Genomic DNA, 22,209 nt, shown 5'->3' with positions numbered 1-22,209 from the left:
CGACGCTGACGCAGCTACTCGTTACGGTGATCGATATCAACGATCACCGGCCGGAATTCACCGAGAGCACGTATCACGTCGACATTTCTGAGAATGTCGAGGAGGGCGAGAAGATCCTGCAGCTACACGCGACCGACGAGGACGAGGACAAGAAGGTCTTCTATAGCCTGCACGCGGCGCAGAGCCAGGCTTCGCTTGAGATCTTTCACGTGGACTCGGTGCTGGGTTCGATTACGCTAAAGAAACCGCTCGATCGGGAGACCATCGAGGAGCACGTGCTGACGGTGATGGTCAAGGATCAGGGCACACCGGCCAAGCGCAATTACGCTCGGGTAATCGTCACCGTGCACGATCACAATGATCATCAGCCCGAGTTCATCAGCGAGATTATTCAAGGCAAGGTGTACGAGACGTCGCCGATCGGCACGGCGGTGGTGCAGATGTGTGCGATCGATCGTGATCGTGGCGAGAACGCGAGGATTACCTACTCGATCACGTCCGGCAATGTCGGCAACGTGTTCGCTATCGATCCGGATCTCGGTTTCATCCGCGTCGCTCGCGAGCTTGACCTCGGCGTCTCGTCGGAATACATACTTCTCGTGAAAGCGACCGATCACGGCTCTCCCGCGTTAACCAACTCGGTACCGGTGCATGTCATGGTGACGATGGCCGACAACGCGCCGCCGCGATTCACCCAGAAGGAACTGTCCGCGGAGATATACGAGAACCAGCAGCTGGGCACATACGTGAAGCACGTGGAAGCGAGGAGCACGTCGTCGCTGCAGTTCGAGATTGTGCGCGGCAATCGCGACGACACGTTCTTCGTGAATCCGAGCACTGGGGTGATCGTCATCAAGAATCAACTGGACTATGAGAAGACCAAGTTCTACAATCTGACAGTATCGGCGACGAACATGGCTGGCGCGTCGGCCACCTGCAATGTCATCGTTCACGTACTCGATAGGAACGATAACGCGCCGCGATTCCTGCAGGCGCTCTACAGCGGCGAGATCAGCGAAGGCGCCAGCATCGGTTCTCTCGTGCTGACCAACACCAGCGCGCCGCTAGTCATCAAGGCTGAAGACGCGGATTCCGAGTTGAACGCGTTACTTAATTACGACATCGTCGAGGATCTACCGCGAAAATACTTCCACATAGATTCCAGCACCGGTGCCATTCGCACAGTCATGTTGCTCGATCACGAAACCATACCAATGTTTTCGTTCCACGTAAAGGTTTCGGATCTCGGCAAGCCGAAGCTCTCATCCGAGACCACCGCCAAAGTGATAATAACCGTGACGGATGTTAACGATTGCCCGCCCAAATTCTCCAAAACTGATTACAATGTCACGCTTTTGATGCCGACGTACAAGAATGTCGCTGTCATTCGAGTGAACGCCATGGATCCCGATAGCTCCGAGGGAACCGCGTTGAGGTGTGTAATGCAAAAATATTAATGCGTTTTTTAACTTTAAAATTCTTGTTTTAATATTGTCGCGATATAATATTAGTATCTGTGGTTAATATCTGTGGCAATTTTTACAGATCAGCATTTTATATTTTTATATTGTTACAGATACGACATTATTGACGGGAATAAGGCTCACACATTCGATATAGATGCTCAAAGCGGCATCATTACAGTCCATAATCCGGAACGTATGAAGAGAAACTATCTCCTTCACGTGCGAGTGTCAGACGGCAAGTACTCGAGCGTGGCGCAGGTGAACGTGATAGTGGAGAAGTCGGAGAATTCCGGTTTGATCTTCCAGAAGAGCATCTACGAAGGTGCCATCCTGGAGAATTCCACGAAAATTACGATCGTGGTGGTAGTAAATGTCCTCGGTAGCTCGTTGAACGAGCACATTGTCTTCAGCATTCTTAATCCCACCGACATGTTTGTAATCGGGCCGACTTCCGGCGCGATCAGAACCACTGGCGTACGATTCGATCGAGAGGCGTGCGATCATTATGAATTAATAGTTGAGGCAAAGAGTCACCCACCGGACCAGGAAAAGCCGAGAGTTGCTCACGTTATAGTGAATGTCACCATACTCGATATGAACGATAATTGCCCTATGTTTGTTAATCTACCTTACTACGCTGTCGTATCTGTCGAAGCTCAAAAAGGCGAAGTCATTACAAAGGTAGAGCAATTTCTCTTTAATACATGGCTGATAAATTTAATATATGATTTGAATTTTGCTCTTTTCAATTTGTTTTCCACTTCGCTTCTCTAAACATCTTGCTCTTGTCATTCAGGTTCACGCGGTAGACATGGATAGCGGCGATAACGGCGAAGTGAGATACGAATTGAAGAAAGGTCACGGGGAGCTGTTTAAGGTGTGCCGAAAGACGGGCGAAATATCGTTGAAGCAAAATCTCGAAGGTCACAATCGCGAGTATCAGCTTACAATCGCCGCGTATGACGGCGGTAAGTTTGTTAAAATACAAAGTCAATAACTCGCGCTTTCCACTTGATCCCGTTTCAAATGAGCTTCTAAATATGATTGCAGGAATAACGCCGTGCTCCATTGAAGTGCCAGTCAACGTGAAGGTGATAGATCGCTCGATGCCGGTATTTGACAAGCAATTCTACACGGATAGCGTGCCCGAGAGTATAGAAGTACATTCACCCCTGGCGTTATCCATTCAAGCTGAGTCACCTTTGAATCGCAAACTCATATACAGCATTACTAAGGGCAATGATTTTGAGGAGTTTGCCCTGGATTTCAATACGGGTAAGTAAAATGCGCGATATAAATTTCTTGGCATGTGTTATCGGATGACAAACGAATCTTATATTAGAAAATAATTTCGTATGACGTAGCGTAACGTTGTAAAAATCATATGATACAGTAAAAAATGAAACGTATAAGAATTGGCGATATTTTTTTTTATTAGTTGCGCAGCAAAAATACCATCAGACAAAATTATTTAAAAATTGTGTTAATCAATAAAAATAAAAAATAGCAAAACGCGTTCAATTATTATATATCAAAATCTTTTTAAACTAAAATATATAAAAGCTGTATTTTAAAATGAATATTTCGTCGGATACAAATTAAACATTCCCGTTTTTATTTCATAACTTGGGTATGGGACTTACACTGTTCAAATCGTAGTAGGATTTCTTATGATATATATTGCTGGTTTGGCTATACCTAGTAAACATCGTCAGTTTTGCTGCATTATGGTAGTTGGTTACTAAGTTCTAATCGCATAATGATATTGATTAAGAGAATATGAAGAAAATAGGGAAGTCGAGAATAATATATAATATATTTTTAATCTGTCATAATTTTAATTTTCAAAATTAAGAAATTAGATTTTATCAAAATTGCTTAACGCCGATTCTACGTTTTATCTTATTATGCATCCTTTTTTATTTTATCGTTTCTGGCTTTCTATTATAGTAAATATATTTTCCGATTATATACTTTTAGTAACTGCTCGTATTTATACATATTTATTTCTCATAGATCGTTCAGTTAGAATCATATTTGTCCTATATATATCTCTTACGACTGCTTGTCTGGAAACTAGAAATTAAAGTTTTGTTGTATCTCCCTGTTTTCGCAGCCCCTGACAGTAACAATGGTCCTTGTGAGTATAAAATGAAAATTCTAGTTCTATCGGTCTGTGCTGTGTTGCTACGCTATGTTGCACACCGGCTCTGTGTTCATGCACGACATAATATAATAGGCAAATTGCTGCAGTTGGGTTGAACGGATTGAGAGAATGCGCGAGCGACAAAATTGAACTTGGAAAAATTTGAGATTCAATGACTAAATCGAAAGTGGCTTACGCTTCGACTTGATAACATTGAATGCAATATGAAACTTCCACATTTAAATTTCTTGCTTGTGCTCTTAATTCATATTTTGTATATATCTATATGATAGTGGAAATCTCTCATATAAAATCTTAAAGAAAGAAACATCAAATAACTTTTTGGTTCACATTTAAAAAGACTAGATTCTTATTGTCATGCACTATTTAAAATCGAAATTTTACAATCTTTACCGAAAATTGTTAATTATTTATTCAGAATATATATACACTTATTGATTCCTGCAATGCTTGATTGTATTTCCAATTAACATTTTGATCGATGCAAATTATTCAATTATCTTATGCAATTACCATAACAACGTGCTGAAACGTACAACTGTCTATTTCCTTTTAATATATATGTAAAATATATATGTAGTCATTGTATTACAAGAGAATTCTCATTTACTTCAAATTAGATGCAATTAACAACTACAGACACGATCTATTGTCTCTAAAATTTGCATAAGATGTATTTCATCGTATTTTCCAAATTTGATATGTTCATTTTTCCACATCTCTTAATCCTCCCCCCTCCCTCAAATAATCTTATTCGATAATCTCTTTCTCTCTCTACTACTTCGCAACACTAAATTAAATTTATTAATCACGATGCATGATACTGTGCCGTAGTGAAAGTAACACTAAACGCTTGATTGCTAGCTACGATTGCTAGCTTATGATATAAGCTTGTTGCATGTGTTCACTTGGAAATTAATATTCTCTTTTTACGAAGAGAAAAAGTTTTAAAAAATTATAATATCTGTTCTTTCTCGATGATATCCCCCTCTCTCTCTCTCTCTCTTCTCTTCTGTAATCCGCTTTGGTCGTATATACCATTCCACAAAATTAATTTTGTTCTTGCTTCCCGTTTTTCTACGATCGTAATCTGGGCGGGTCTCGTTAAATTGTAATCGCGATGGAACCACACGAAACCGGCTTAGAGCACAATAGCTGCTTACACACACTATCGTTCCACGATCCGAGGCCGCTCTAGACACATCATAAATATTTCGCCTGGATGTGAACATGCGCGACCCACCCATTTTCTCATTTTCTTCACGAGATTTCAATAGCTTCAACCTGCTCGCATGACGTGCTTGCACCTTACGTAAGGTAGAGCGCCGTTATCTCTATCCTCTATATATATATATCTTTTTTTCTAGATTATTCAATTTTAAAAAGACTTGATAACAAAACTGCAGTAACAATCACAATGTTAATTTTTATCTCTCGAAAGGTGCAGGCGCATATTACATATTAGTATTGGCCAATTATTCACGGGATCTTGATCTTTTTTATATAAACGTGATTACCACGTGACTACATTCGTCATTGTCTTCCAGTGTCTACAGATCCGTTGGATTTACAGAAATATCATGTTACGTAAATTTCTTATGACGATCCCTTGAATTCATCATCTTAAATGATCGCAAATAGCAACAATATAAAAATCAAATATTGATAAATTATTGTAGATTAATTTTTCACACGCATTCACTTTTTATCATTCTTAAGAAAACGCTTGCTGTAGAAAATATTCCACAGATATGTAGACACTCCGCTGCATAGTGCTTTATGGGTCTACAATTTTCTCTTCGTATAAATCAGGTGTAATCTATGTGGTGGATGAGCTGGATTATGAACAAAAGAAGCAGTATGAACTGACTGTACGCGCCACCGACAGTGTATCAGGCGTATACGCCGAGGTGCTTGTCAGCATTCTCATTTTGGACGTAAATGACTGCCCGCCCGAATTTACGCAAGATTCTTACAACATCTCGGTATCGGAAGCAGCGCCGTTTGGCACCTCCGTTCTGCGAGTTAGTTCAAGAGACAATGACACAAGTAAGCGTTAAATTAAATTTAAACTTTATATTCAATCATCAGATTATCTCTTCTAAATTTATACAGAAAAATTTAGAGAAATCACCGATCGTACCTATCTTTTCACAGACATAAATCAACAAGTCAGTTACGCCATTCAAAATGACACGGAGAACAGCACGGATCTTTTTCACATTGATCCCGATGAAGGTGTGATATTTCTCAAGCGATCCTTGGACCATGAGACTCGCGAGTCTCATCATTTCACGGTGATTGCCATGGATCGCGGCGTTCCAAGTTTGTCGAGCACGGCGCATGTCTGGGTGAGCGTGATCGACATGAACGACAATCCGCCAAAGTTCGAGCAGCCTTCGTACACCTGTTCTCTATCGGAGCACGCTGAGCGCGGTCAATTCGTGACAGTGGTGTCGGCTAGCGATCCGGATTACGTCGACGAGAAACTGACATATACCATCGTGGGCGGTAACGAACAGCAAACGTACAACATCGGCCAGTCGACCGGTGTCATCTCGCTGATAAATATGCAGAACTTTGGCGAACAGAAACTCACCATGCTCAATGTATCCGTCACCGATGGTGTCTATACCAGCTTCACCCGTGTCAAGATCGAGATCCTACCGGCAAACAGGCACAATCCAAAGTTTCCGAATCCAGTGGTTGAGGTGACAGTTCTGGAGAACCAGTTGCCCGGTAGACTGGTCACTAGCGTACTGGCCGAGGACGAGGACTTTGGCGAGTACGGCGCGATCACGTACACGATAATGTCGGAGTTAATGAAGGAGGTATTCGACATAAACAAAGGCACCGGCGAAATTGTGACCCGCAAGAAACTCGATCGAGAAGAACAAAAACGCTACGAAATACCGGTCATGGCGATGGACGGCGGCGGTAGATCCGGATTCGTGATGGTGCGTGTCAAAGTCGGCGACGAGAATGACAATCCGCCAGTATTTCTTCTCAGAGAATACAAAGCGACCATTCAAGGCAATTTGTCCATAAATACATCGTTCCTGAAAGTCAAAGCGCAAGATGCGGACGAGGACGAAGCGGCTAAGATTATTTATTCCATCTACGATTTGCAAACGTCACCAGCTAGATCTTTGTTTGGTATAAACTCTGACACAGGATCACTCTATTTGCAGAAAAGCGCTGTGCCGTGGGGTAAGTATTAGAAAGATCGCATTTTATTTTTACGCTGTAGGCAATTCATGGGTGAAATGGACACATCCATCTTGGAAACTTTACCAATCATGAATGAATATTCATTATTTTCAGAAAATCAGTTGTTCGAGCTCTTTATTCGTGCGGAAGACAAAGGTACAACTACGCATCACGCCGATGTACCGCTTAGCATTTATATAATGGGTCCTCATGATATTCCTCCCCTGTTTGAACGAAAAGAAGATAAATTCTTCGTAAGGGAAGATTCTTCTGTGGGCACGCCTATCACGAAACTCAAAACCGTCACTAACAGCACAGTGACATATCGCATAGTGTCAGGTGATGAGGACAACCCGCTCTTTACGATTGATTCTCACGGCCAAATTACCTTAGCGAAACCGTTGGACCGGGAATTGAAAGACAATCATTTAATCGGTGTTCTCGCCGAGACCGATTCCAGTCCTCCGCTCACAGCTCTCGCCGAGATCTCTCTTCAGGTGTTGGACGAGAATGATCACGCACCGAAATTCGAAAGTAATCCGTACGCGATTAGCTTGGCCGAAAACATCGAGGAGGGAACATCTATATTAAAAGTTATTGCGCACGACAAGGATCTCGGTAGTAACGGCGAGGTGCGTTACTCTTTTGGATCGGACATAGGAGAATTAGCAAATGTTTTTACAGTAGATCCCTATACCGGTTGGATATCGACATTAGTGCAACTCGATAAAGAGAAGCAACCGGAATATAAGTTTCAGGTAAATGCAATGCTAAATATTCTGAATATATTGACTATCTCTAAATATATATACATATATATTTCAGGCAATGACGTAATAATTTTCTTTTCAGGTGGTCGCCACTGACAATGGAAATCCGAAACACTTTGCGAGAACATCAGTGCACGTCAAGCTAAAGGATTATAACGATAACGCGCCCGCATTTGTTGACGATCGTTATAAGGCCACGGTAAACGAGGATGCTCTACCAGGAACGGTTGTAGTGAAGCTGATCACCATCGATAAAGATTCGAACGTCAATACGCCAATAGAATTTTACATAACGTCCGGTGATCCTAGATCACAATTTCAAATTAGATCTACCGGTGAAGTGTATGTGGCGAAATCCTTAGACAGAGAAACCATTGATCGTTACGAGCTTGAGATTATCGGTACTGACGGAAAATACGTCTTTGAGACGAAAGTAACGGTACAAGTTTTAGACGTCAATGACAATCCGCCGTATTGTCTGCGGTATCGTTATAGAGAGATACTTTCCGAAGGTTCGCATCCCGGCGCCTATGTTCTGACCGTGTTGGCCACTGATTACGACGACGAACCGAACGCTAAACTACGATTCTATTTAACCGGCGACAATAATGACAAATTCTCGTTGGATAGAGAAACGGGCGTGTTAAAAACCGTTGGACAGCTCGATCGGGAAACCCAAGCCAAATATTCCCTGATGGCTCACGTGCAGGATCGAGACAAGCCAATCTGGGAGTGCTCGTCGCAATTGGAAATTCTCGTCTCCGATCTTAATGACAATGCGCCGAAATTCACTATGCAGACATACAGCAGCACCTTGCCCGAGGACGTGGAAGTCGGCACGCTAGTGACAAAGGTGCACGCTACGGACGATGATATTGGTATCAATCGGAAAATCAGATACGAATTTATCGATTCGGCGGACGGCCACTTTCTCATCGCGGCGGATAGCGGGATAGTCACGCTGGCCAAGCCATTAGACAGAGAAACTAAGGCCATGTACAACGTGACCATTCAAGCGCTCGATCAGGGCACCCCGCAGCTGATGGGCGTCGCCTCGCTTATCGTTAACGTGCAGGACATCAATGACAATCCGCCTGAATTCGCCTCCAAGATCTATTTTGCAAGAGTGCCTGAGATCTACGCGGTCGGTACCGAGGTGGCTCGAGTACTCGCTACATCCAAGGATACGGGAATTAATGCCGATATATATTACTCGATTGTCGGTGGTAACGAACACAAGAAATTCCAGATAAACGCTAAAACGGGCGTCATAACTATCGCCGAACAATTGGACTACGAACGGGCTCGCGATTACTTTCTCACTATCCAAGCTATCGACGGAGGTATTCCACCGCTGAGTAACCACGCCACTGTCAACATCACTGTCACTGACAGTAACGACAACGCGCCGATCTTCAGCGAAGTTTCATACAGAGCTTTCGTGAAGGAAGACGCGAAAATCGGGGAAAAAGTTACGCAAGTGAGTTTCATCTATCTTCTGTCACAATAATTTCGTATGTTACGCGATTATTCGCGCAAAATGCAACATATAAAAAATAAAATATAGATATTAAAATAGAGAAGTAACTTTACACACAGTTGAAATGATATATCTAACATATTAAGATGTTATATTTTATTGTTTTTATGTTTTTCAGGTATACGCGAATGATTTGGACAGCGAAGAGAACGGCAACATATCGTATTATATAGAACGGGGCGATAGACAGAAGCAATTCTCTATCGACAGAAAAACCGGACAAATAATTGTTATTGCGCCATTGGATCGAGAAGAAGTTAGTATCAAATATACTATATATTACATAAGCTTTTTTTTTAATGAAAATATTTCGTTATACATTATACTTTCTCTCTTAGATCGCGAACTACGTATTGGAAGTTCATGCGCGTGACAACGGCATACCGATGCTCTCGAGCTTTGTGATGGTGAATATCGAGATTCTGGACGCGAATGACAATCCGCCGTTGTTCTCTCTGCCGAATTACACCGCTATAGTGCAGGAAGATAAACCGCTTGGCCACACAGTTCTGCAATTCGTGGTCACCGACGCGGACATTGAACCGAACTCCGAGCCGTATACCTTTGATTTTCGCTCCGGGAACGAGGGTGACGCTTTCCGACTGGAACAGGATGGCACTCTGCGAACGGCGACAAAGTTCAATAATAGAGTAAAGGATAAATACGTACTGCACGTTCGAGTGTTTGATAATGGCAGCCCGCCTTTGTACTCGGACGCATGGGTCGTAATCAAGGTGATCGAGGAGTCGCAGTATCCGCCGGTAATCACACCCCTCGAGGTAATTGTCAATTCTTACATGGACGAATACCCCGGCGGTATTATCGGAAAAATCCACGCGACCGATCAAGACCAATACGATACGCTACTCTTCAGTTTGGTGCCTTCTTCGCCGATCTCGAATACCAATCTCTTCCAAATAGACAAGATTGACGGTATATTGGTGGCCTTACCTAGACTCGATGTCGGCGAATATAGGATAAACGTCAGTGTGACAGATGGTAAATTTCATTCGCACTCCGTCGCGAAAGTCAACGTCGACCTGGTAACCGATAAAATGCTCGAGAATTCGGTGATAGTGAGATTCCGTGAGGTTAGCCCGGAAGATTTCATGTTAAGCCATCGCAAGAGTTTTGTTAGGACCGTTCGCAACGCGATGAATTGCCGACTCAAGGACATCGTCATTATCAGCGTACAACCATCGATTGACGAGGCGAATTTAATCAAATCACGGGCGATTCGCCAGGCAGTACACAACGATCTCGATCTTCTGTTTGCCGTGAAGAAGGCAGCGAGTCCCATAGGTTCGTTGGGCTTCTACGCTTCGGAAAGCATACGCGAGGCATTGAATCAACGCGTGGAGGAGCTAGAGGAGTCGACGAAATTGGTCGTCGAAGAGATTGTTCGTTCAAAATGTAACAAAGGCTATTGCTTCTATGGTGACTGCCAGGACAAGATCACTCTTGATCCTACGCAAATCACGCCCGTGTCTACTGACGTAATGAGTTTTGTATCGCCGCGACACAAACACAAAATGGAATGCAATTGCAAGGAAGGTTACGCTGGCAATCATTGTGAAGTAGTGGTCAACGAGTGCGCCAGGGATCCTTGTCCTCTGTTCAAGGTCTGCGTGCCGGACTCGTCCGTGCAAGGATATTCCTGCCAATGTCCTGAAGGATTTGCCGGTCAGATCTGCGACATCGACATTTCCAAGTGTCATGACGAATCGTGCTACATCCCGCGGAATCCCATATCCTTCAGCGGCAAGAGTTACGCGCATTACAGAATCGACAAAGCGCTGATACGGCAAACAATTGAGGATCGTTTAAGTCTATCCTTGAGAATTCGAACGGTGCAGCCCACCGGCAACCTAATGTACGCGGCCGGCAAAGTAGACTACAATATCCTAGAGATTGTTAACGGCGTCGTGCAATACAAATTCGATTTGGGTAGCGGCGAGGGACTGGTCAGGGTGAGCAGCGTGTACGTTAGCGACGGGCAGTGGCATGAGATCCAATTGGAACGAGAGAGCAACAGCGCCCAACTCACCGTCGATGGTAAACATATCGCTCACGGCTCCGCGCCCGGTATCAACGACATTTTGAATCTGCAATCGGACGATCTATATCTCGGCGCCGAAGTACGACAGCATCCGTCTATCATCGGTTTTGAGGACGTGCAACGCGGTTTCGTCGGCTGCATGGACGATGTCAGGATTGCCCGAGTGTCCGTGCCGCTGCACATGAGTGGCGCAAGTAGCGTCGCGATCTTCAAGGGTTTCAAGGGACAGGTCAAATTCAGCTGCGACACGGCAACTATTCTAATGCCGCCGGGCGTTTGCGGATCACAACCCTGTCAGAACGGCGGTACCTGCAAGGATATGGGCGGTGACAGCTACGAGTGCCAATGTCACAATCGGTTTGCTGGTTTCGCCTGCGAAATCGACACGGATCCATGTGCCTCGTCGCCCTGCCTCTACGGCGGCCGTTGTAAAATCGTGTCGGAGGATGGCGATTACATCTGCGAGTGCGTTGGACCAAATCTCAGCGGCAAACGCTGCGAATATGGCAGATATTGCAATCCAAATCCATGCATCCACAGTGGCGTGTGCGAGGAGGGTAACAACGGTCCTATCTGCAAATGTCAAGGTTTCACCGGTGAGCGTTGCGAGACCGACATCAACGAGTGCGACGCGAACCCGTGCACAAACGGTGGTACATGCATCAATGAGATCGGCACGTATCGGTGCATATGTCCGCCGAATATGACTGGTTTGAATTGCGGCAATCCGGCTTTCTCCACGCCCATCATATCCAACCACTTTAACATCACGTGGGAGCATCTCATGTGGATCGGCGTTGCAATATTAGTCAACATATTTCTTATCACCATATTTGTCGCTTTTCGGCGGATCAGAATGAAGCGGACTAGAGCGCGTGCCAACAACATCAACAATGAGACACGGAAACAGATCGTCCTGAATTCCGCGAGACCGCACGAGCACGAGTTCAAGCGCAGTTCGAAACTAAGCAATCTAGAAGTCATACAGGTACTATTGTGTTTAGATAATTAGATATTATCTTAGTTATCGTGCATAGCATAAAAGCATGAACTTTCAAGGGCTAATATAAATTCATTTCGGAAGGCATTATTTCAGTATCGATGTAAAGAAACTTAAGCGAGACTTTACCGCAATATTCTTTTGTTTAATAATTTTATCTACGATTAAGATATAATGCCTTCATATTCATCTTTGCGCTGTTTAGCAATCGATCTCAATGCTATTTTATTTTTGGTTTGCGATCATCGATTTGCCGACACGATAAATCCCTTCCGTCGCGGCGACGATCCTGTTTAAGGTCTTTGTGTGATTCTTCTTTTTACAGAGAGAACCTCCCCAATGCCCTCCCAGACCCGCCTCCTACACCCCCAGCTCGAACAACGAACCGGTCGCGTACGGTAACTCGGCGGCGGTAGCTCTAAATAACTTGGACACCCTGCGCAGCTACGGTAGCGCGGGCGACGAGCTAGAGAACTTTCCGCCGGATTACTTGCGAAACTTAAATCGCAGTACCCCCGTACCACCTCCGTCCTTAACCCTCGCTAATCCGGTCGGTGGGAACGCAGCTGGCAGCGACACGGATAGTCTCCACAAGCCCACTTGGCAAGAGCAGATGCAGCTAGCCTCCTTCATAACTGACACCACCAAAATCAAGAACGGTAAGCGTCAATAAAAGAAAGAAAAAAAAGAACAGTTTCTCCCAGCTCCATTCGATTAGCTTGTTACTTTTGATTTCGCTTGTGGCATGCGACCGTAAGGGATGGGAGCATTAGATAAGCGCCTTCCCCGTTCTCATCATTGCTCACGAATCTCTCTCTCCAATTTTTCTTACTCTTGGCTCTCTCTCTCTCTCTCTGTCTCTGTCTCTCTCATCTTTCCTGTCGCGATTTCTCTGTATTGCGTGCTCTGACTTGATCGGGTGTGTAGCGAATTATTCTATTAACACCGGCGTATTTCGTATTGTGTGCACTAACAGACCTGAAACGAGCGAGCCCAGTGGTACCAGAGCTGACCACTGGAGGACTTCTACTAAACTCGTCTCGACGGGCGCCTCATGCGGTTGGATCTTCCGTCGTCTCCGTCACGTCCATCGAGGATGATCCCCGCATCGTCGGCGGTAAGTTGAGACTTGCCCGCTCGTATTGATCAAGATACAGAATGTCCTTCGAATAACGCACTTTCTCTTAATAAAGACTAAAGGGACCTGATTTTATTTAGATTTTATACTAAATTTTGTGCGTGTAAGATGCAAATCAAAATGATCGAAAAATGGTAAAAATTCAAAAAAAAAAATTATCGATTTTGATTATCGTTTCTACAATTAACAAATTTCAGAAACTTCGTTAAACGTGCACAATTTCTCGGACATTCGGTATATATATCTATGGCTCTTTGCTTCTTCGCTTGTACTGTCTGTTTCTAATTGAATGCTACTATTTGTCCTGCCTTCCTCTTCACTGCACAACACTATGCTGCATCGCATGTAGCGTGTCGGAGTACAGTCGTTGTCTACAATGCTTTTAGGGTATCACTGGGACTGCTCAGATTGGGTCAGACGAAGTCAGAATCCTTTGCCTAACATCACGGAGGTACCCGGCAGCGAGGTACCGGACTCGTCCAGTTTTCACAGCAATGAGAGTAACGAATCTAATACTCATCAATTACCAACAAGTAAGTATAGAAGTGCATGCGCATTGATTCTATTTCTCTTGTATCAGCATGATTTGTATATTGTGTTCACCAATTTTATAAATACTAATGTCACACAAGCATTTAATTTTATGTTTAATAGCAAACTTACATATTAGATTATTGTAATAAATCTAACAGCTTTGTCATCCATTGATGAGCCTATAAAGAAAGATTTCAAAATGTACACACTTAATACTACGTTAACATATTGAATCATATCATAATGTTGATATGATAAAAATAAGAAAATAACATATTAATACAATAATTAATACTAACTATTAATCCTTTTCATCAATTTTTATGCATGGCAAAAAAATGTAATATTATATAATAATTGTACATTTTTCATGCCGATTTTTAATATTCCGCTAACAATGTGTTAATTATGGCCATTACTTTATTACAATACGGTCTTATATAATATTCGCAATTCTATTATAGTACACGGTCCGGTAGATCCAACGAGGGACATCGAGACCCTGAACGAGGATCAGGAATCGGAATACGTTGGCGATTCCGAATGCGGGACCGAGTTCTCGGAGCAGTATCACTGCGCGGAGACACAACGTCTCAATCCTCTCGACAGCGGCGGCGAAGGGGAGTACAAGTACAAGAGCTCCGAGAGCTATCTACGTCATCCGAATTCGTATCTACCGCATTACAATATCCATACCGACACCGAGAACGAGACGAATCCGCTCAACGGCCGTCTCAGCACTCTCGAGTCCGACGAAGAGGAAGACGATGTAGTGCCTTATGGTTTTCCAAGCACCCGCAACCGTAACCGATGCCACAAGGTGGTCGAGGACGACGAGATCGGCTCTGTCATCACCACGCTGGAGGAGAGAAACTCGCTATTGGGCGGCGCCACGAGCAATAGTGATCTCTCGACGAATCTGTGCGAGATCGACGATTCCGAGTATGAGATCGCGGATCAGAAGAACAACGGGCGCTTGTGGCTGTCGGGGAACGGCATCACGCAAACTTCGGTGTGACAAACGAAGTCAGACGAGATTAGACTTAAGCGTGCGGGAGCGTGTTTCTCTGTGCTTCTACGATCGAGACACGCGGATGTCTGTGAATATGCAATTTTGTACATAAGTGTTATATCGCCGATAAGATAAGACAGTCTGTACAGGCAGCTCTATGAAATAAGGAACCGGTGTGCGAGCGAAATCGACGCGGCGCATTTCGACACGTACAATATATCGTCGCAAAAATATATCACGCCTGAAAAATCTCCTCCTATACAGGTAGAGTTCAAGCATCAGCGTACTTAATCCTGCAAACTAATCGCGGATAGTCGTTATACGTTTTACAATCGCTAGCAGTGCGTGCATTACGTCATACCGAAAGGGATGAAAATCTGATTTTTATTTTATTCATTTTACTTTGGTTTTATCATATTACCAGAGATACACGTCATATATGTACATTTGTTATAGTAATATATTTTTAACTATTTTGTGGAAGAATGTAGAATGATCAAGAGACGTTATTTTTTATGACTTGATGATAGAAAAATAGATATCTGAACATATAATGTTCGTATTTTTTTCCGTTTCTATATTCTCAAGTCATAATATTTTCTAGTTGCAAGAGGTGTTATATACATTCATCGTTTGCTTAATCAAGAAATATGCATACTGCATATTGAGTGATGCTACACATCGCACGTTATTCTTAATATTATTTCATTTTCATGTAACACGATAATATTCCTTTAGACTCTACCAAGGAGACGAGATTTACTGAAGAAAAAGAGAGTTTAGGACAATTCTACAAGCACATACATGTATGTGTAAGAAATGATCTTGATTAAGGAGTGGGAAATTTTCATTACTCGAAAAAAAAAAACGTAAAGTTAATCGCGACCATGTCGTCAGACCAATGACTATTGTTTAATGATCTATCATTTAAATTTAACATGTTAATCCAACAACTATATAATTCCAAGTGCAAAAGATACATAGGCACATTTATGTATTTTTACTATTTGCTAACTGACTTTATTTTGGTTACGTATAAATGAACCGACGGACTACTTAATAATATATATATTAAAAGTAGCGAATTAGCGTGTAAGTAAATGGACTCTAGTGAAAAAAAAAAACAGCCTGCCCCGCAGAGCGATGTGCGTGGCTGCTGCGCGCGTCTTTGCAGTAAGAGAGGCGCGGGTTAATAGTTAAAAGATATAATGAAATATTTTTACTGTGATGATAATAATGTTTATACGATGATCAAATACTATATGACTTGTATCATAATAATTACAATGTTAATTATCCAACGTTTTATAACTGAAATCATAGACATATAAAATTTTAATAGACGGAGCCTTTCTAAAGGAAAAGCTAAGATTTGCAGTAAGGGAGGTGATAGTAAATTACACTGACTTGATATATTTCAGGTAATTCCGTTGCAACGCGGCTCGAAACACATATAAGTAACGCTCAATGTGTAGAACACGCTATCCACACAAGCGCAAGATATGTGAATTAAAGTCAGTAATGTGTTACGATTTGCTCCCCTAATGTCAAAACTAAAGATCCCATCTTGTCCATATCGGCAGCTAATGCTATGTCTATATATTTTATATGTTTATGAATGAAACTTGAAGAAAAGGAGAAAAAAAGATGAGAGAGCGATGGAAGGGGCGATATTCTCGTCCGCGTATACGTAAGCTAAGTCAACGTTCCGTTTATTTAACTCTTTTTCTTTTCTATCTCTTCATTCGTTAGTCACCATCAATACGACCGATACAAATCTGCATACATGGTGCTACTATTTACATCACGCTTTATCCACTCTTTAATAAGACTGTTCAGCAGCGCGAGGTGTTCACTTATCTACTAATTGCGCTCTTTACCAATCTGCCATTCGCATTTCATGTATCGTTCTTCGTCATAGAGACTTGTCTATGTAATGTATAATGGGATACTTTCTAAACTGCCAATTAATTCGTAATGCCATATAAACAATGTATTTCCTTCGATTAATTTGTATAAAAGAGATAGAAGAATCAAGGAGCAATCTATTATATATAAGGTTTTTTACTCATTGTCACTTCCATTTAGAGTATCTTTCATTAATGAATATTATATAGTGGCAGCTTTTAATTTGGGTGAGGTATATATATTTTCTTTTATATATGCGTGTAGAATTTTGTTGAGAAATTCGATTTTATGTTCCTATTCTGTAAAGGACGCCAGCTATCCTGCTTATAGGATACATTAGCGAATCATGTTAATAATAATAATGCTAAACAGGGTGATTTTTATGTTGACCAAGAGCAAAAGCATCGCGTCTCTCGTCCTTGTATAAGTTAAAATCGGCTGTGCTTCTACTTTCTGAAATTTTAGCATATCACAATGTTAACATCCATACAATGTAAATTTTTGATAATTTTTATTTTATATTAGAATAATATAAAAGAGAAAAAAAAAGAGTATATATAAGAATGATGTAGAAAGCACAGATTTGATTTCAATAAGCAGTATAAAATTTCAGACAGTAATATGAAGCACAGATAAAGCTTATAACACACATTTAGATTAATTTTATTTAAAAAGAAATGAAGTATATATACATTTTGGTCAAAGACTGTAAAATAGAAAATGTGGATGTGACAGCGGACTTTTTATAAATAGTGTACGCATTTAGTGATCTTATAAACATTGCAGAAATCCATTTTTCAGAATCTTCCAATCAGTGAATTAAGGAGAGTAAAAGCGATAAAATCTGAATTGAAGATATATATGTATAAATAATTTATATATGTACTTTTCGCTATATTATTGCTTCGGGCCTACTTCTATTTGCGAGTTTGTAGAAAAATTACAAAGAAAGTGAAAAGTGAATAATTTTATGAATTTACATATTTTATAAAATTATTTATTGCTTGCTACTTTCTTTTGAACAGTTGGGAAGAAAAAAAAATTTTTTTAAAACGTAGATTGTGAGAAAAAAGAAAAAAAATGGAAATCATGGGTACAATTTCTAAATTCGCCATAACACTCCTAGCCCTGCTAATAGAATACATATCGATATCATGGAATCATTCAAGAAAAGAGGAACTTGACTTGTTATTATTGTAAGGCTATAATTAATTTGTACAAGATCAACCTATTGTAATAAAGAAACCAATCTTGCCTATAATAAGTTATACCTCTCTATTTTACAACTAACGATCTTATTATTGAATAATAAAATGTATAATTTATTGGTACTTTATTACGATATCTTAAGGCATTCAACGTTCTTCTCTGATATGGAAGAAAGAAATGTTCTATACATTTATGAGAGATATATAAAGGGAAAATATTCTTTTACTTCCAAGTCATAGAACAATGTTGGCTGTCCATGTTTTCGAGGTATCGATATGATCCTTCCCTCTAATACAAAATTCAGTTATTAATATTTTTGCAACGCTAACGTAAGTAATTCATTCATTGGTGTCAATAAAATGCGCGGATCCTCAATTAAACCAGCTCCAACCATAGCACCGGTAAATAACTACAGCGTTAAAAAATTTATAAAGTGATAATTTCATATATTTAGAATGTGGAATTTTAAAAACATACTGTAAAATATAATAAATGCAACGTACCTGTCGTATCAGACGATCAGCTAATTCAGTATCTGTAGTGGTCAGCTTACATAATTTTTTGATAAGAGGATGATTTGGATTTATCTCAAAACGCGGTTGAAGAATGGAGTACCGCATTTCTTCGTCCAGTTGATGGCTCTGTGTACGAATAAAATGCCTTGCGGTTGCCATATCTTGTACAGTTACAACGCAAGGATGTGATTCCAAACGGTTTGTCATCTTAATGTCGTAAGCCTTTTTGTCAAGAATCTTCTTCATGTAGTTAACAAGATTATCCAGTTCATCCTTATTTATAATACCTGTTGAAAAAAGATATACAAAACGTTTTCTTTTTTTCTCATAGTTAGATTAATTCAAAGTAATTTACAAATACAATTTTTACCTAAATTTTCTGGCTTATTTGCCTCTGTATCATCTCGCATTTCTTTCTCCACAGAAGTCAAAAAATTAGATTTATATTGTTTTAGATGCATCAATACTAATTCATCATACGGTTCGTAACAAAATAGTACTTCAATGTTCCGTCTTTTTAAGGATTCGTAATACGGTGACTGTTCAGCTAAAAGTCGACTGTAACATAAATATAAATTTTGTAGATTATATTAAAATGAGTTATTCATGCTATAGCTCTATACATACCTTGGTGCTGATAGGTAATATATATCCTTTTGATCTTTCGCTAAACGACTGCAATATTGCGGCAGACTGACTAATTCTCCTGGAGCAGCAGCAGAAGATTCAAATCGCAAAAGTTTACCTATGTCTTCCTAGAATAAACACGAAAACTATAAGTCAATATATTTTATGAAATATTTGCAGAATACAATCAATTATTACCTTTTCAGATTGATCAATACTGGTAACTATACCCTCTTTTAAAAACAAACCGTAAGTCTTATAAAATTCATTATAGTCTTCTGACTGCTTTGTAGATCGCTCATGTAAAAACTTTAATATACGTGCGGTCAATACATTTCGCAGTTTCCTATGAAAATTACACATAGTTTCATATCGTATGTAGCAATCTCATGTGATATACAAGCATTTATTCTTACCCAATTAGTGCACTATTTTGCAGTAGTTCTCGACTTAAATTCAATGGTATATCTTCCGAATCAACTACGCCTTTAATGAACCGTAACCATTTCGGTAAGATGTTTTCCGCTTTGCTTTTAATTAGAATCTTTCGGCTGTAAAGTGACACCCCACTGGTAGTGTCTCTCGCTAGATCGAACAGTCCGGGTTTTTCCTCTGGAAAGTACAACAGAGCCTTAATACTCAACGGCACGTCCGTTGAATAATGCAATATAAATCTTGGTGCATCGAGACAATTTCCTATAAATCGATAAAATTCTGCGTGTTGTAACGGCGTGACATTTTTCGGGTCAAACATCCACAACGGCTGCAAAGAAAAATTTTCATTTTATAATATCAGTTGAAAAGTACAGCAGACGATAAATTAAGGGTGATACCTGAATTGTATTGACCATCTTTCCATTCACAAAGATAGGACTGCCAACGAAATTACTGTACTTGTTGATAACACCTAAGAAAATTGTTTTTTATCTTTATTATATATAAAAACAATCAATATATATGTATTTCTATCATTAATATACTTACGGTTTATAACATTTTCATCACTGAATTCTCGGTTATCCGGTTTTAAGTATATAACAATTTTCGTGCCTGGTTGTACTCCATCCGCATTTGAAATCTCAAATGTACCTGATCTATATATTGTATTTATGGTATCATTGAGATAATATTGTTAAATCTATATAGAATATTCTATTCTTTATATTTTTACCCGTCTGAAGTCCAGCAAAGACCTTCTGCATCTCTTGCAAAAGATTTTGTAAATACTTCCACTTTGTCAGCAACCATGAAGGCACTATAAAATCCGACACCAAACTGTCCAATAATTTTAGAAGTATCATTGGAGTTTTGTTCTCCTTTCCATTTTTCCAGAAACGCCTATAAAATAAATATATCATAATTTTTATTTTGAGTAAAAGATAATATTTTGTAAATTATAAAATTGAAAAAAAATATATGTATAAGTGCTCTCTTAATACTTGATACTTGCCTTAGAACCAGATCGAGCTATAGTTCCCAAATTGGATATTAATTCCTCTCTAGTCATCCCCACACCAGTATCTTGGATTGTGAGAGTACGATTTTGTTTATCAGTGCCAATATGTATCTCTAAGCTTCTGTCACCAGCTACTTGCGCAGCTTCATTGTCGCTTAGACGTAAATAACGCAATTTCTCTAATGCGTCACTAGCATTTGAAATAAGCTCTCGCACAAATACCTAATAAATAAATTGTTATAATCATTGTCAGATATAATTCCTACAAAAATTAATATTTAAATACCTCTTTATCTGAATATAAAGATTTTGCAACAATTTGTAGCAACATTTGTGTCTCCGATTGAAATTCATGCTTGGCACTTTCACCTGTGACATAATAAATATCACATCTATTACGTTTAGCCATAAACTATTTAAAATAAATATAATTAATTGATTGAATATATTTACTCACCTACAGATTTCTCTGTATCTTTTATAATATTATGGTACTCTGTAGTCTGAGTCTCTGGTTGAGATGACCAATATCTTGTATGATGGCAAATAACTATAAAATTAAAAATAATTTATATATACTTTAACATTAACTAAAATATTTAAAAAGTATATTTCAAGATAATAACTATTATGTGTGATTAAGACAAAATACAATGCACAGAAATCAGTAACCTTACAAAATTACAACCTTAAAATATAAATGTAATAATTTAATGTTCGAACATAAAAAAATAAAAGATTAACAAACCTGGCAATCGCCGGCATTGTGCTTGGACTAACTTTTCCCCCGGCAAATTTTTATTCAATGATCTCGAAAGAGATCTTCCTAATTTAATAGCATGCTTGAATCTTAAAACACCAGCCATCTTTAATGCCGTATCACATTTGAATTTCTTATATATCTTGATCTGGAAAAATCACATTGCATCTGATTGTGTCCGATACCCAATATATGTATATATACGTAATAAAATGCCAGTGTGTATTATTGCATAATAATAAAACTGACTGTGTGTGTGTGTGTGATACGAAATATAGTGTACCAGCGAAAACGATTGCGTCTGATCATGTATACATATATTGTAAATATATGTATGCGAGTCGAATATGAATCGCATCCGCTAAAAAACTCTCTCTGTAGGGCCTCCTTTGGCCTTCCGCCGATACTTACAAATTTACAAATTTAAATTCTGAGATATCGGGAACATATGATAGGCACAAGAAAGATAATACAAATAAAAACTTCAAAAATTGAAATTTTAAAAACTCCAATTTTATTTTCTTTTCTCATTTACAGTAAAATGATGGTTTATATATTAATAGTAAAAAAAATAATTAAATAATTAAATAGCAAAAAAATAAAAATATATAGTGAAGAAATTTATTTCTTGGAAATTAAAAAAGTATTAGAATATGTCTTGAAAGAAATTACAACCTTAAAATATAAATGTAATAATTTAATGTTCGAACATAAAAAAATAAAAGATTAACAAACCTGGCAATCGCCGGCATTGTGCTTGGACTAACTTTTCCCCCGGCAAATTTTTATTCAATGATCTCGAAAGAGATCTTCCTAATTTAATAGCATGCTTGAATCT

At 39.8% G+C, this 22,209-nt stretch overlaps 2 protein-coding genes across 3 annotated transcripts in view; one reads left to right on the top strand and one right to left on the bottom strand.

The window, feature by feature from the left end:
- Positions 1-15,841, top strand: part of LOC115239316 (fat-like cadherin-related tumor suppressor homolog) — a 198,444-nt gene extending 182,603 nt beyond the window's left edge. Inside the window, exons 10-24 of the mRNA XM_029813786.1 lie at positions 1-1,435; positions 1,577-2,147; positions 2,263-2,434; positions 2,517-2,741; positions 3,583-3,606; positions 5,446-5,682; positions 5,791-6,843; positions 6,958-7,601; positions 7,696-9,093; positions 9,272-9,409; positions 9,492-12,200; positions 12,538-12,871; positions 13,189-13,329; positions 13,737-13,883; positions 14,349-15,841. Of these exons, the coding sequence (XP_029669646.1) occupies positions 1-1,435; positions 1,577-2,147; positions 2,263-2,434; positions 2,517-2,741; positions 3,583-3,606; positions 5,446-5,682; positions 5,791-6,843; positions 6,958-7,601; positions 7,696-9,093; positions 9,272-9,409; positions 9,492-12,200; positions 12,538-12,871; positions 13,189-13,329; positions 13,737-13,883; positions 14,349-14,902 (9,782 nt within the window). The 3' untranslated portion in view covers positions 14,903-15,841. The remainder of the gene's footprint in view (positions 1,436-1,576; positions 2,148-2,262; positions 2,435-2,516; positions 2,742-3,582; positions 3,607-5,445; positions 5,683-5,790; positions 6,844-6,957; positions 7,602-7,695; positions 9,094-9,271; positions 9,410-9,491; positions 12,201-12,537; positions 12,872-13,188; positions 13,330-13,736; positions 13,884-14,348) is intronic.
- Positions 15,842-16,625: 784 nt separating this feature from the next.
- LOC115239322 (heat shock protein 75 kDa, mitochondrial) lies at positions 16,626-21,744 on the bottom strand. 2 transcript variants are annotated; one of them, XM_029813794.1, is made up of 14 exons: positions 21,655-21,744; positions 21,360-21,519; positions 21,069-21,161; positions 20,898-20,980; positions 20,606-20,833; positions 20,327-20,493; positions 20,140-20,249; positions 19,989-20,062; positions 19,572-19,918; positions 19,354-19,501; positions 19,156-19,283; positions 18,899-19,086; positions 18,517-18,815; positions 16,626-18,422 (listed from the first exon to the last, which is right to left on the bottom strand). In XM_029813794.1, exons 1-14 carry the CDS (start codon positions 21,727-21,729, stop codon positions 18,321-18,323), a joined length of 2,202 nt encoding a protein of 733 aa, XP_029669654.1. In that variant the 5' UTR covers positions 21,730-21,744; the 3' UTR covers positions 16,626-18,320. The 2 variants fall into 2 exon arrangements, with proteins under 2 accessions (XP_029669654.1, XP_029669655.1); XM_029813795.1 differs by lacking the exon at positions 21,655-21,744 and adding an exon at positions 21,621-21,627.
- Between the last annotated feature and the right edge of the window lie 465 nt (positions 21,745-22,209).

The sequence above is a fragment of the Formica exsecta genome, unplaced genomic scaffold (assembly GCF_003651465.1).
Source record: "Formica exsecta isolate Colony F162 unplaced genomic scaffold, ASM365146v1 scaffold370, whole genome shotgun sequence".
NCBI lineage: Eukaryota > Metazoa > Arthropoda > Insecta > Hymenoptera > Formicidae > Formica > Formica exsecta.
This window is presented reverse-complemented; position numbering and strand designations above follow the sequence as displayed.